The sequence below is a fragment of the Sardina pilchardus genome, chromosome 24 (assembly GCF_963854185.1).
Source record: "Sardina pilchardus chromosome 24, fSarPil1.1, whole genome shotgun sequence".
NCBI lineage: Eukaryota > Metazoa > Chordata > Actinopteri > Clupeiformes > Clupeidae > Sardina > Sardina pilchardus.
This window is the reverse complement of record NC_085017.1, coordinates 17040001-17051877: the sequence shown is the minus strand read 5'-3', so window position 1 is coordinate 17051877 and position 11877 is coordinate 17040001. Positions and strand designations below refer to the sequence as shown.

The window sequence follows — 11877 nt, the reverse complement described above, 5'->3', positions numbered from 1 at the left end:
CAACTTGGGCAAGTTAACGTTAACCGATAGCCAACCAATACACTTATTAAAAAGCTCAGTATCCATATAAAAAGCTGGGATTTTGTGGTTTTATTATAAATTCTACGACCTTTCTTCGTAACAAATTAAGTGATCTTGAAAAGTAGCCTTATCTAGGCATTCATTTGGGTTGTTACGCATAAAATAGCGCAGCATTCCATAGTGATTGCTCAAATAGCGACAATAATGGGAGATAATTTACTGCACCAAAGTGGGGCCTAACCATGATAGGCTAGGCCTACAGATATTTTAACAGTTTTATCCTTTTTGTTTAGGCTAACCTAGGCTATATGACAACCTCTACAGTTTAGAAAACTGGAACAGATTTATAGACCCACATCTCTCTGGTAGGCTCTTTAAGACGTGCTAGCAATATGACAACCTTTTACAAAACGAGATCAGATTTATCGTGTTGCTTTGAGTTGCTCGGCTTCATATTGGTGCAAACGTAAGCCTACTTTTCAAGTAGCCCAGCTACCAAGGGGAAAAAAAGAATCTTTGGTAGCGTTCTTTAGTGATCATAATGCTATTATGACGTAGCCTACACACACTATAAAAAGCCACGCGCTTCTTCATTAATAGCCATTCTGAGCACGATTTCAGAAAGACACGAGTTATTACTACGACTTCTCCATGGATCAATTTATTGAGCACCTGAGAGCAACCCTGAGTCCCGCCCAGGCCGAGGAGCTGCAGCTGTTTCTCGCTGTCGTGACTGAGGAGGCACAGGAGAAAGAGAACATCCTGAAGGCCACTCTGGAGAAGCTTCTCCAGGCTGTCACTGATATGGAGCATAGCAGGAATGTGCAAGTGGAGGAGTGGCACAGGGAGAAGGAGAGGATGAAAGCTGCTGGAGAGGCTGCCAAGCGCAATTTACAGGAGATGCATCGCGACACCTACGCACGCTTGCAGTCCGATGTGGATGCAAGGTTTGAGGAGCTTGAGGTGGAGAGAGAGAAACTTGTTGCTCTGGAGAAAGAGCACAAGAGGGCAGTGTTCCTCCTGGAGGTGAAGGAGGAGGAAGACTACGATAAGATGATGGCCAAGGAGACAGAGCGCATGATAGAAGAGTCCAAGAGGTGGGACAGATGGACCAAAGAAGCAGAGAGCGGCACCCTATCAATGGCTCTGACTGCTGCAGTCCTGAAGCAAAGGTTGCTACAGGAACTGAAGGGCCAGGCAGGGAAATGGATGGTGAGAAATGTGACTTTCACCTTGCATAATATAGTGTAGTTGATCCTCTAAAAAGATATTTACTGTTATCCTACATGACAGAGGAAAACTGACAAGATGCTGTGCTTGTTTTCCTCAGGTCTCAGGAGCCAGCGGCACCAAGAGAGCACCCATGGTGTTTCAATCATGGATGATGAGGGATCAGTGGAGGAAAGTCCAAGACAACAGGCCGTGCCTCAATGATGACCTCCAGGTACCTGAACTCACAGCTGACATGAAAAAGCTGCAATTAAACAATGACTGCTTAGAACATTAGGCCTAGCAGCAGGCTACCACTGCAATAGACTACATCTTGATCATTAACCCAAATAATTGTTTTTCTTATTGTTGTTCTCAGAGTTTCATCAACCACCAGAAAATTGAGGAGGTCATTGTCGAAAATCTGACGCTGAAGGGAGAGATCGATCAGGAGTTTGACAAAAAAATGGAGCGTCACATGATGGAGACCCTCAAGAAGCAGGAGAAGTGTAAGGCTGCTGCGCTCAAAAAGAAAGTCAAGTTGGAGGAGAAGACCAGGAAAGCACTGCAGAAGGTGCAGAAGGCTGAGCTGAAAGAAAAGCTAAGACAGGAAGCCAAGGAGAGAAAGGAGGCTGAGAAACGAGAGAAGAAGAGAGCGAGAGAGGAGAGAGAGGGCTAAGACCAGCCAGACCAGATGCTGCTGTTGGAGAAAATCAGCAACCGCAGAATAGGCTGCATAAGAACCAAATCAAGAACTCTTTATTAACATCGATAATGAATATTAATATATCATTTTTGAAACTCAATCTTTGCTGGGCTATTTCTGTTCTTTTGTGCAAGTAGTGAGAATGGTCGTAAGAAATGGTTAAGTATCTTGTTAGCATGACTTTCACTTTATACCTAAGAATCCATGATTCTATGATGTTTAGTGCCTATCCTGGATATTTTAGTGGATGAAAAGAAACAACGGTCATAAACCATCTCTCCTCACCACTGTCTTGTCTGCAAAACCTTTCATGCATAAGTAACATTTTGGCTGACTCATTTCAATTTGTGTAGAATATTTTATTGGCACAAATATACATATTGTATAAGATATGGACAACTAAGGGCAGTGCAAAGATGTATGAAAAAGTAATCTGAACAAAAAGAGAAAGGTCAGTCTTGCAATCTTGCAAAAAAAAGAACAAAAAAAAATCTTGTCAAATGTGTTCATTTACACATTAATACGCAGTGATAAATAACTGTGTAGTATTAGTAATTGCATTTTACTGTTTAAAAATTCCACAAAGTTTCAGCAAACCATCACCATGTACCCATTTATACATGCTTAACAAAATATCCCCGGGCTATTTAACCTCATATAAGACTTTAACACATATAGCTATATATAGTGACACATAACTGAGGGTATAGCTCGTACATTGAATTAACATGTATTGCACATATACAGAAACATACTTTACACCATAAAACTATTTGGCATCATTCCTATTATAGCTGATTTATTCTCAACTAATGCAACCAAGAAAAACTCCCTTGATAAGCAGACTTGCCAGAGGATAAAAAAACAGCTCATTCACTGACCAGCTCATCCACTTGACTGCACACCTCCCCAACTCAGTCATTGCTGTGTTTGTTGTCTGTAGTTCACTACAAGAACCACCAGGTGGCAAAAACAGGATTACATTTGCTATCGATCCCAGTCAGACTGCGAGATAGTTGTAATCATGAGCACTGACATACTTTGGTCATACTCTTTCAGTTTCCTCTGAAATGAGAACACCACCCTGGTCCCACGCTTTTGTGTAGTGTATGCCCATAATGACAGCAAACTTACTTTGAAATGTTATACTGAAAAAAAAAACCCAGAATGCCTTGATGAAGTGGTGATATTTTGAAAATTGTATTTCCTGAAGCAAATGGCAGGAGAAGGAAGAGTCAAATGACTCCTATGAGTCTCTTTGTCTTTTGAAACAGAAACGTCATCTTCATTCATGGTCTGTGGTGAGGAGGAGGATGAAGAGGAGGAGGAGGAGGAGGAAGAAGAGGTAGGCGTCTATGCACTGGTGTCTGGGTCTGGCGGCTGGTCCTCTGGGATGGGTTCAGGTAGGTCAAGGGGAGGGGGTGGCAGGTCAAGGGGAGGGGGTGGCAGGTCAAGGGGAGGGGGAAGCATGTCAAGGGGAGGGGGAGGCAGACCAGGGCTGAGGACTGGGTCATCCTCTGGGAACAATTTCACTGCAACAACAATAAACAACACACAACAATATGAAGCTCGAATCTCGGACTATTTTACCTTTGGTTGGCACAGGCATTGGATAAACATGGGGTTACAAGAATTTACTCGTAAAATTTAAAAAAAGGGCACATCATAAACATGCCAATGGCATCTTTATCACTTTATTCCAGTACCAAACATTTTATTTTAAAATTGATTAGACGAACCAGGTGTGGGGAGGGACTTGATTCGCTGGCGCTCATCTGCTTCCAAAACAGGATTGGTTGAACAGCGAAGGGAGGAGGAGTGTGTTATAGGAGCAGAATCCAGGTCTCCATCGAATACACTGCTGTCTCCAGCTATCTCTGTAAGGGGACGGATTAAAGTAGCTCATGGTTAACTCTTACATGCGATTTCATCATAGCACGCTTTGTGATGTAGCATATACAGTATGATGGTATATTTGCCATAGGTGGCACACATGAAACATGTGCTCTGCTCTTCAAGAAACACTGTTCTACTGCATACAATTTCTATTGTATTAGTTTGCATTTAAGACAAACTGTAAATTGTACTGCTAAAATACTACTGTTGCATCTTACCATTTCTATATCATATCCAATGCTTCTAAAAACATTGGTGCTTTCATTAAATTCCTTGATTTCGGCTTGATTTCAGACATGCAAATCAATGGCAGCTCACCCGAGGGAGACTCCCTGCTGTCAGGGTCTTCAGGCGGCGTACTGGTCACACGCTCCCGCTGAGTGTCGGAGGGCGCCCTCTTGTGGCGCTGGGCAGGTACAGGCACCTGGGTAGGACTTGGCGAGCCACCACTGGGAGAATCTGGACTGTCATCTGAATGATTTATTGATTGACAGACAAATACAGACACAGCGAGATAAAGACAAAATACATAGGGAGAGGTTGTGAGAGAAAGAGAGTATGAGAGATGTACATGCTTACAGAACCAGGAAATATTTCTATATATTTTTCTTTGATAGAAGTAGTAGAGTGAATATTTTCTAGATATTTCTCAGATCAGACAGACAGTCCGTCTTTCTCCTTCAGGACTTAATGGGCAGTTGCTGTAATCACTCTCCCAGACTGCTTCACTGAGCTACGAACATTCTCTGCTAAGGAGGCTGTTGCCATGCCTACCGAAGCTCCTGCTGCTGCTGCTGCGGGTCTTGAGGGGTCCAGATGTGCGGGGGCCAAGGGCCGGCTTGGCGCTCTGGACGGGGGGCTTTGGGGTGCTGAAGCTGGGCTTGGCCGAGGTGGGAGGAGGGGTGGGATGGACGCTCCTGGGAGCAGGCTCTGGTCGGGATTCAGCTGGGGCCTTCCTCTCGGAGGGCCGATGGTCTTCCTCACTTGAGCCTACATCAGGGTCAGAGAGAAAAATATTATATGAACCAGGAGACTATTCCCCAGCAGGGGCAGAGTGGCAATTGGGAATATTGTGAGTTTTCCCAGACGGCCGGCTGATGAATTTGCACGGCCCGGCCCAAGGATTTTTGGGAGCAACTGTGTCCAAGTCCAAACGATATTCATACCACTTGCTCACTCTCTATATCCTAGTCAAGGTTACCCTGCACACTCATCTCTCCCATCAATGTACTGATTGTTAAATAGGAAGTCAACTCGAAAAGGCAGGCCACCGGCCAAATGTTTAAACAGGAAATGTCTTCCAACTACAAGCAGCAACACAGCATTAAACACGGGGCTTTTGGGCACACTCTTAGAAGATGCTTCAGACGTGTTTAAACAAGAAAAGTTCTCACACACCCTCACGGCACAAGACTACACAAACACTCACCCTGCACTTCAGGCAACTCTGTCTTTTCTGGAGAAGAGGGTTCACTAACCTGAAAAACAACATACAAAAGGATCATGATTCAGATCTTTACAATATTCTGACATTAAAAACAAACCAAAAAAAAAATAAATATATATATATACTGTACATGTCAGTAAACCAAAGTGCTGACTGAAAGCTATTTATTTAGTTTTGTACCCATTACTATTATCTAACAATTGATTTGACCAGTAGAGGGCAGTTTCATCACATCAAATAGTAACAGTTCAGCATAAGGACAGTACATACTGCACATACAGTAATGCAGAATACTAGTAATATTGTATAATGAACACTATCACTTGAAATAAAAGTATGCAAGGCAGCTTTTTAAAATACTACAAGAAACAGCAGACTCTGAAGTATATCCAGCTATGACGCAGGCAAAGTCAACAAGTGAACATCAGAGCTACTGAGCAGCCAATGTTTCGGGTGCTGTTGTGATAAGCAATATGGCAGCATGAGATGTAGCTTACTCACTTTCATAGTGGCAGCAGCCTTCCGCTCCTGCTTCGCTCTCATCTCTGCCAGGAAGTCGTTGCCCATCACCTGGATGCCCATGTGACGTCCCATCAGAGGGCTGTGCTTGCTCTTGGCCTCTGCCTCCTTGGGGTCAGAGGTCACCGACTCCTCTGGAGGCTCAGGGTCAACGGGTGTGACGACGACGTCGGCCTCGGACACGGGAGGGAGGATGGGGGGTTTGACCGGAGGCCTGGGCGGCGGTGTGGGTTCCTCCGGGTCGGGTGTGGGAGCAGGGGGCAGCGGCGTGGCGGGGGAAGTGGGACTGAGGACAGGCGCTGGCTGGGGGGTGGTAGGTGTCGGCGGAGCCGCGTGGCTCTTCTCCACCTTGGAGCGTGGCTTGATGCGGTTGAAGAGGCCGCTCATGCGGGACTCGCGCTTCCTGTCGCCATCCTGCAGAGACGGGCTACTCTTCTGTGTGAGGCGCCTGGGAAAAGAAAAATAAAACAAGTTTGTCAAGTACAATGCAACAATCATTTGAATCATTTCAATCAATCTTGAATTTCCCCTTGGGGATCAATAAAGTATCTATCTATCTACAGTATCTATCTATCTATCAAAATGGGCTAAAACTGAACGACCTGAAATGTTCAGTGTCATCGAAAATATCACAGAAACAAAACAAAGAGTGTATCATTTCCTGATGAAGGATGACTGGCACCCCCTCAGACCTACTTGAAACTGAGCTTGGTGACCTTCTTGGAGAAGAAGTCGTCCATCCCCTCGTCCACGTTCACCGCAGTTCCATTCTGATCAACCTCTGGGGCTGGGCTGCTGCTGCTTGCTGTGGCCTTCAGTACACAATTAAACAATTGAATCTCTCCAAACATATTCATACATTACAAATTATTTTTATCGAATGCATTACAATACAGACAAACCCCTAAACAATAGGTGAACATCTTAATTTACATATAGCTTGGCACATATGTCATATAACCTTTGTACAGTTAAGTCTACACAATTATCACAGTCGTAATTTGAACCGATGCAATTATCCAGTTGCAGACAGTGAAGCTCGCCAATCAGGAGTGCTGTGCTTCTCATGTACTAAGCATGCATAAGTGGCACACTTTATGTTCCAATGTGGACACATTTGGAACATAAAACTGAATCATTAACACTGTAAAATCATATAGACAATGTCAATGGCAATGACATTATCGCAACTAGATATTTTCCCAAAATCATGCAGCCCTATTCATCAACACAGAAACCTAATGGATGATTTTTGGATGAGATCAATCCACACGGACCACTAAGCTAGCTGGCCAGTGACATCATCATAACAGCAAAAGTGCATGATGGGATGATTTAACGGATGCTCTGGGGGCCTTACTGGGGCTCTGCTGGGCTTGGTGATCTTGTTCCTCCTGGGCCGGAGCTTAGTGATGTGCTGGAGGGTGGTGACCTCTGCTGAGGGCAGATTCCCAAAAGCCCCGGATGGCTTCTTCTCCAGCTTAGGGTGAGGCGGCGGGGGTAAAGGCGGGTCCTCCACATGGATCGGGACGTCCTCCAAGGCCTTGTCTAAATCAAACTCCAATTCTGATGGGGGATGACAACAGGCCATTCGCAAAGTCAAATATTTTGTGAAGTGCAAAGAGTAATATTTTCCCAGTCATAAAAAAAGCCAAGTGCTTTATTACCAAAAGCGACAGAGATGGGCCTTAGCATCCTGTAAAGAATACTCTTCCTCTTGGATTTGGGTGTCAGCTGCAAAGACAAGAAATGCAGGAAGAGATAAGGTTCCGTCATGGGGAAACACTTACAAAACACTTTACTTGTTAAAGCAATCAAATGACTAGAACACATTCCTTATCAATTCTGAAATGGATTAGTTCACAATCAAATTGTATCCATTCTGGTTCTCAAACTTTTCAAAGTGAGTACCACCTCAGAAAACAATTGGCTCTCCAAGTATCACCATTATGATCGGCAATAAAATAAAAATGTGTGTGTCGTGTGTGTGTGTGAGTATGTGCGCTTGTATTTGAGTGTGTGTGTGTGTGTGTGTGTGTGTGTGTGTGTGTGTGTGTGCGCTCGGGGGCTCACCAAGCAGGAGTCCAGGTCCTCCATCTCTTCAGTCTCGGAGCTGTGGCTCTCTGGCTGCAGGACGCTCTCCTCCAGCACCTCTGTCTCCTGGGAGTCGTGGTGCAGCAGGGGCTGCGCTCGCCTGTGCAGGTGCTCCGACTGCAGGAGCAGGTTAGTGGGATGAAGCACATTCAGATACTGCTTAGTCATGGACATCAGGACATATCGTGGTGCACAGAGGGATTGTGTCACATGTGTGTGAGGAATGAATAAGTGTGTGTGTGTGTGTGTGTGTGTGTGTGTGTGTGTGTGTGTGTGCGTGTGTGTGTGCGTGAGTGTGTGAGAGAGAGAGAGAGAGAAAGAGAGAGAGAACGAGAGAGAGTGTGTGTGTGTGTGTGTACAGCATGTGTGTGTTTGTGTTTACACATTCACAGAGACACTGACCAGGGTTTGTTGAGAACGGGACAAAGCTTCTAAAATCTCATCTTCGATTTGGTCTGAGAGGAAGGATGCCATGCTGAGCTTCACTTCACTAAGGGAAGATGAACGGGAAATCATTTACAGGATATACTTAACACGTTCTCTATTGCATCAGAGTTTAGAAGATTGTGTACTGTACTGTATATATTCATAGATTTAAGAATAGATGTACCACTGATCAAAATCCCACCTAATCTTGTTGATTATCTCTACAGCAGACTGGTCCAGTAAGGTGGCTGTGACAAAGCCCCTTGGTACAGCCATTTTGCTGGCACTGGCTTGTACAAGCTCATGCCTCAGGTTGGGTTTCTTCATAACGTTGGGGCAGAGACTCTCGGCGGCATCCACCATAGACTGCAGCAGGTTCTACGGGACAGGGACAGAGCCAGAGAAAAACAGTTGACAGTTGTAGAGGTCAATAAGTAATTCATTATGCCAACTGTTAAAATGTTTCAAGGCATCAAGCCAGGAAAACTCCTGTGACTTAAAGTTATCAGAAGCCCTTATATTACATACAGTATAGTGGCGATTTTATGAACCTGAACTCAATGCATCACATAGTCCTGTGACTTGGGTAGGTTTTAGAGTACCTGTAGTTGTTCCTCCATGACTCTGGTGACCTCTCCTGCCATAGACTGCAGCTTGTCCTGGATGGGACCCATACAAGGGCCTTCCGCAATCTCTTCATTTCGAGACGTCGTTAAGTGGTACATGTTAGGCAGTAACTGGAACCAGAGAGTGAAAGAGATACAGAGGGGGAGATATGGATAGAAATTAAGTCAACACACAGATACAAAAATGACTCAATTTACTATAAACACAAATCATAACTACTAAATTGGTGCTAACAGAAAAAATGCACACCCATAATCCTTTCATGAAACAACAATATTACGTGTTTTTTCTGTGTGGACTGAGTAGTGTCAAGATTATTATCTAGAATCTCAAACCTTCTCATCCTGTCAATCAGTGTTTCTCACCGTTTTGGAGTTCCTGGCATCCTTCATGAGCCTCTCAGCCACCCTCATGTCCTCCTGGACAGGGTCAGTCTCGGAGTACCTCAGAGAGTTCAGGTGGTCCTGAACCTTCACACACATCCTCTCAATCATCTGGAGATGCGGGGGTTGGGAGGGGACAGGACATGAGTAGATTAAGACAGAGACAGAGCTTATAGAGATGTGTGGCAATGTGATCTTCAGTATTAGGTGAGGTAATAACATCAGTCAATGGATCTCATGTGAAAACTCGGCTGAGAAGAACTAAAGAAGTCAGACCAGGGAGTGCCAGTAAATACACCTGCATGCATAAAAGGGAACTTTTCAATGGACTGTCACAGTTCCCAATAGGATGCTAAAAACACACTGGCCGTGGAGTTCCTCATCGTAAGAAAACAGTCATCTAGGTCAAAGAGCTCCAGGAGGTCAGCGAGCAGTTACAGCTAACGGCAAAAACACCTGGTGAGTGGTTGTCGTGACAATGCCTTGCTGGAGTCGGTAGGCCTGTTCCTGGAGGTATTTGCGTGTCTCGTGATTCCTCAGAAGATACTGCTCCATCTGGAAAACATAGAGAAAAACAAACACTGGTGCAAATTGCACTGCATGTTTTTCGGGTGACCCCTCTTGTCTCCCTCGTGTCTCTCAGGGTTTATTTGTTTATACTAGAATTTTTCCATGTGGGTGCAGCCAAAAGCCTTACTAACTGGGGGTTCAGGCGATACAAAGTGACACAAAGTGACACAAAGAGCACATCTACACACAGAGTACAGGCACATTCACAACTGCACCCTGGCAATGTAAATAACATACAATAGTCCATAAAATGCATACCGTACACACACGTATAGCTATGCACTAAGTAACATTCAATTCTATTGTTACATAATCTCTGAATCTACACCAAGCATACACTAACTCTAGTAACTTTAGGCTTGAATGCAGTCTTGACCTCTGACCTTCAGAAGGGCATCCTCGGTCTTGTCTGGGCTGGCCTTCAGTGCCTGGGCAGCGTCTATGATGGGCATTGGCATGAAGCGGATGGTGTAGTTTCTGTGAGCAGGTAAGAGTATCAAACATGCCATCATACACTTCAAATGAAATTTTACATGCACACACACACACACACACACACACACACACACACACACACACACACACACACACACACAGAACATACTTCTCTAGGGCAGCTGCAACATCCTGTAAACCTTGTGGGCTGATGCTGTTCTTGTCCCACACAACAGTCCTGGAGAAAGTAAACTATATTAATTCAACATCTGATATCTGACATCTGATTAATATCTTTAATATTAATTGTATAGAACATGTTGAGCAAAACAGAGTGGAGTACAACATTGGAGCTGCACTGCACCTTAGCTTGGTGTTGATTTGTAAGGCCTTGGCCAACATTTTGGCGCCCATGTCGCCCATCCCATTGCCACTAATGTCCAGTTTGGTCAGACTGGTGTTGCTGCCCAGTGCATTGAGAACAATGGAGAGGTCGCCCTTCAGCTTTGAGTCAGCCAGAGAGAGGGACGTTAGAGGCTAGAGGGAGTAGATAGAAGTTAGTGGTGCTCCCTTTGGTACACAAATCCTTTTAGTTCATCTCAGTACATCCTAATTAAAATGGGGCTCATTTCCCATCAGCAAAAACCTCAACTTTTTTTTCTGTATGAGGCTGAGTATTTCCCAGAGTTATTTTGGTTCAACGTCTGCACTCAGAGCCATGTTTGCTTAACCAGGAACTAGGAAGTCACTGATTTTATTTTGGGGTGAGACTTCAGCGTAACAAACGTAAGAGAAAATCTTGAGAAATTCCATTACAAATCACTTCAGACTTGGATTATACTTGATCTCTGTCTGAGAGTGTTTCCTCAGAGACATCAGACAGGCCTAAGTTTAGCAGCCTGTGAAGAGGACTTGGACAGGAAAACAACTCACCGACTCTTCTTCCTGAATCATGTGCACCAAGTTGCTTAAGACCTGCCCCAAATTCCTACACAAGGGAGAGAGGGAGGGAGAGAGGGAGAGGGAGGGGGAGAGAGGGGGAGAGGGAGAGCGAGTGAGTGAGTGAGTGTATGTGAGAGAGAGAGAGAGAGAGAGAGAGAGAGAGAGAGAGAGAGAGAGGGAGGGTGAGCAGGACAGATCCTTAGTTTAGATTACATATGAAATTTCCTGAAAGCTTGGGAGTGAAAAAACAGACTCATACTTGGACTTGATGTTGTTGAAGTTCTTGCCCAGAGACAAGTGTCGTATGGAGCGGTTCTTTGCTAGCCACACCAGAAGGGTGGTCATGTCTGTGTCAAAGCCTGGCAAAAATCCAAGTCGTATGAAACATCAGGACAACAACTTTGCGGACAAGACCATCGAAAAATTATGATAACCATAGCCTGACACAGGTAATGAAACATGATATTACATGTATACTAAAATCACTTCACAGTCAGTTTGAGGAGTAACTAATACTTATTATGTGAGCTGAAGGAGGCTTTTTACATAGTTAAAATAGTAAGGGCGGGCAGTGTATTTCATCTGAGGCGCATATACAGTAA

At 44.5% G+C, this 11877-nt stretch overlaps 2 protein-coding genes across 2 annotated transcripts in view; one reads left to right on the top strand and one right to left on the bottom strand.

Moving 5' to 3' along the window:
• The first annotated feature begins 657 nt into the window (after positions 1–657).
• LOC134073259 (caldesmon-like) lies at positions 658–1957 on the top strand. Its single transcript, XM_062530310.1, has 3 exons — positions 658–1233; positions 1352–1465; positions 1610–1957. Exons 1-3 carry the CDS (start codon positions 673–675, stop codon positions 1907–1909), a joined length of 975 nt encoding a protein of 324 aa, XP_062386294.1. The 5' UTR covers positions 658–672; the 3' UTR covers positions 1910–1957.
• Positions 1958–2274: 317 nt separating this feature from the next.
• The window catches only part of LOC134072740 (F-actin-uncapping protein LRRC16A), a 25308-nt gene continuing 15705 nt past the window's right edge, over positions 2275–11877 (bottom strand). The window contains exons 19-38 of the mRNA XM_062529573.1: positions 11535–11634; positions 11267–11321; positions 10698–10870; positions 10503–10571; positions 10282–10375; positions 9785–9883; positions 9311–9439; positions 8921–9055; positions 8521–8696; positions 8295–8382; positions 7872–8009; positions 7466–7532; positions 7159–7364; positions 6495–6610; positions 5781–6246; positions 5262–5310; positions 4607–4822; positions 4151–4303; positions 3676–3813; positions 2275–3468 (exon numbers count right to left, since the gene is read on the bottom strand). Coding sequence (XP_062385557.1) covers positions 3290–3468; positions 3676–3813; positions 4151–4303; positions 4607–4822; positions 5262–5310; positions 5781–6246; positions 6495–6610; positions 7159–7364; positions 7466–7532; positions 7872–8009; positions 8295–8382; positions 8521–8696; positions 8921–9055; positions 9311–9439; positions 9785–9883; positions 10282–10375; positions 10503–10571; positions 10698–10870; positions 11267–11321; positions 11535–11634 — 2846 coding nt within the window. The 3' untranslated portion in view covers positions 2275–3289. The remainder of the gene's footprint in view (positions 3469–3675; positions 3814–4150; positions 4304–4606; positions 4823–5261; positions 5311–5780; positions 6247–6494; positions 6611–7158; positions 7365–7465; positions 7533–7871; positions 8010–8294; positions 8383–8520; positions 8697–8920; positions 9056–9310; positions 9440–9784; positions 9884–10281; positions 10376–10502; positions 10572–10697; positions 10871–11266; positions 11322–11534; positions 11635–11877) is intronic.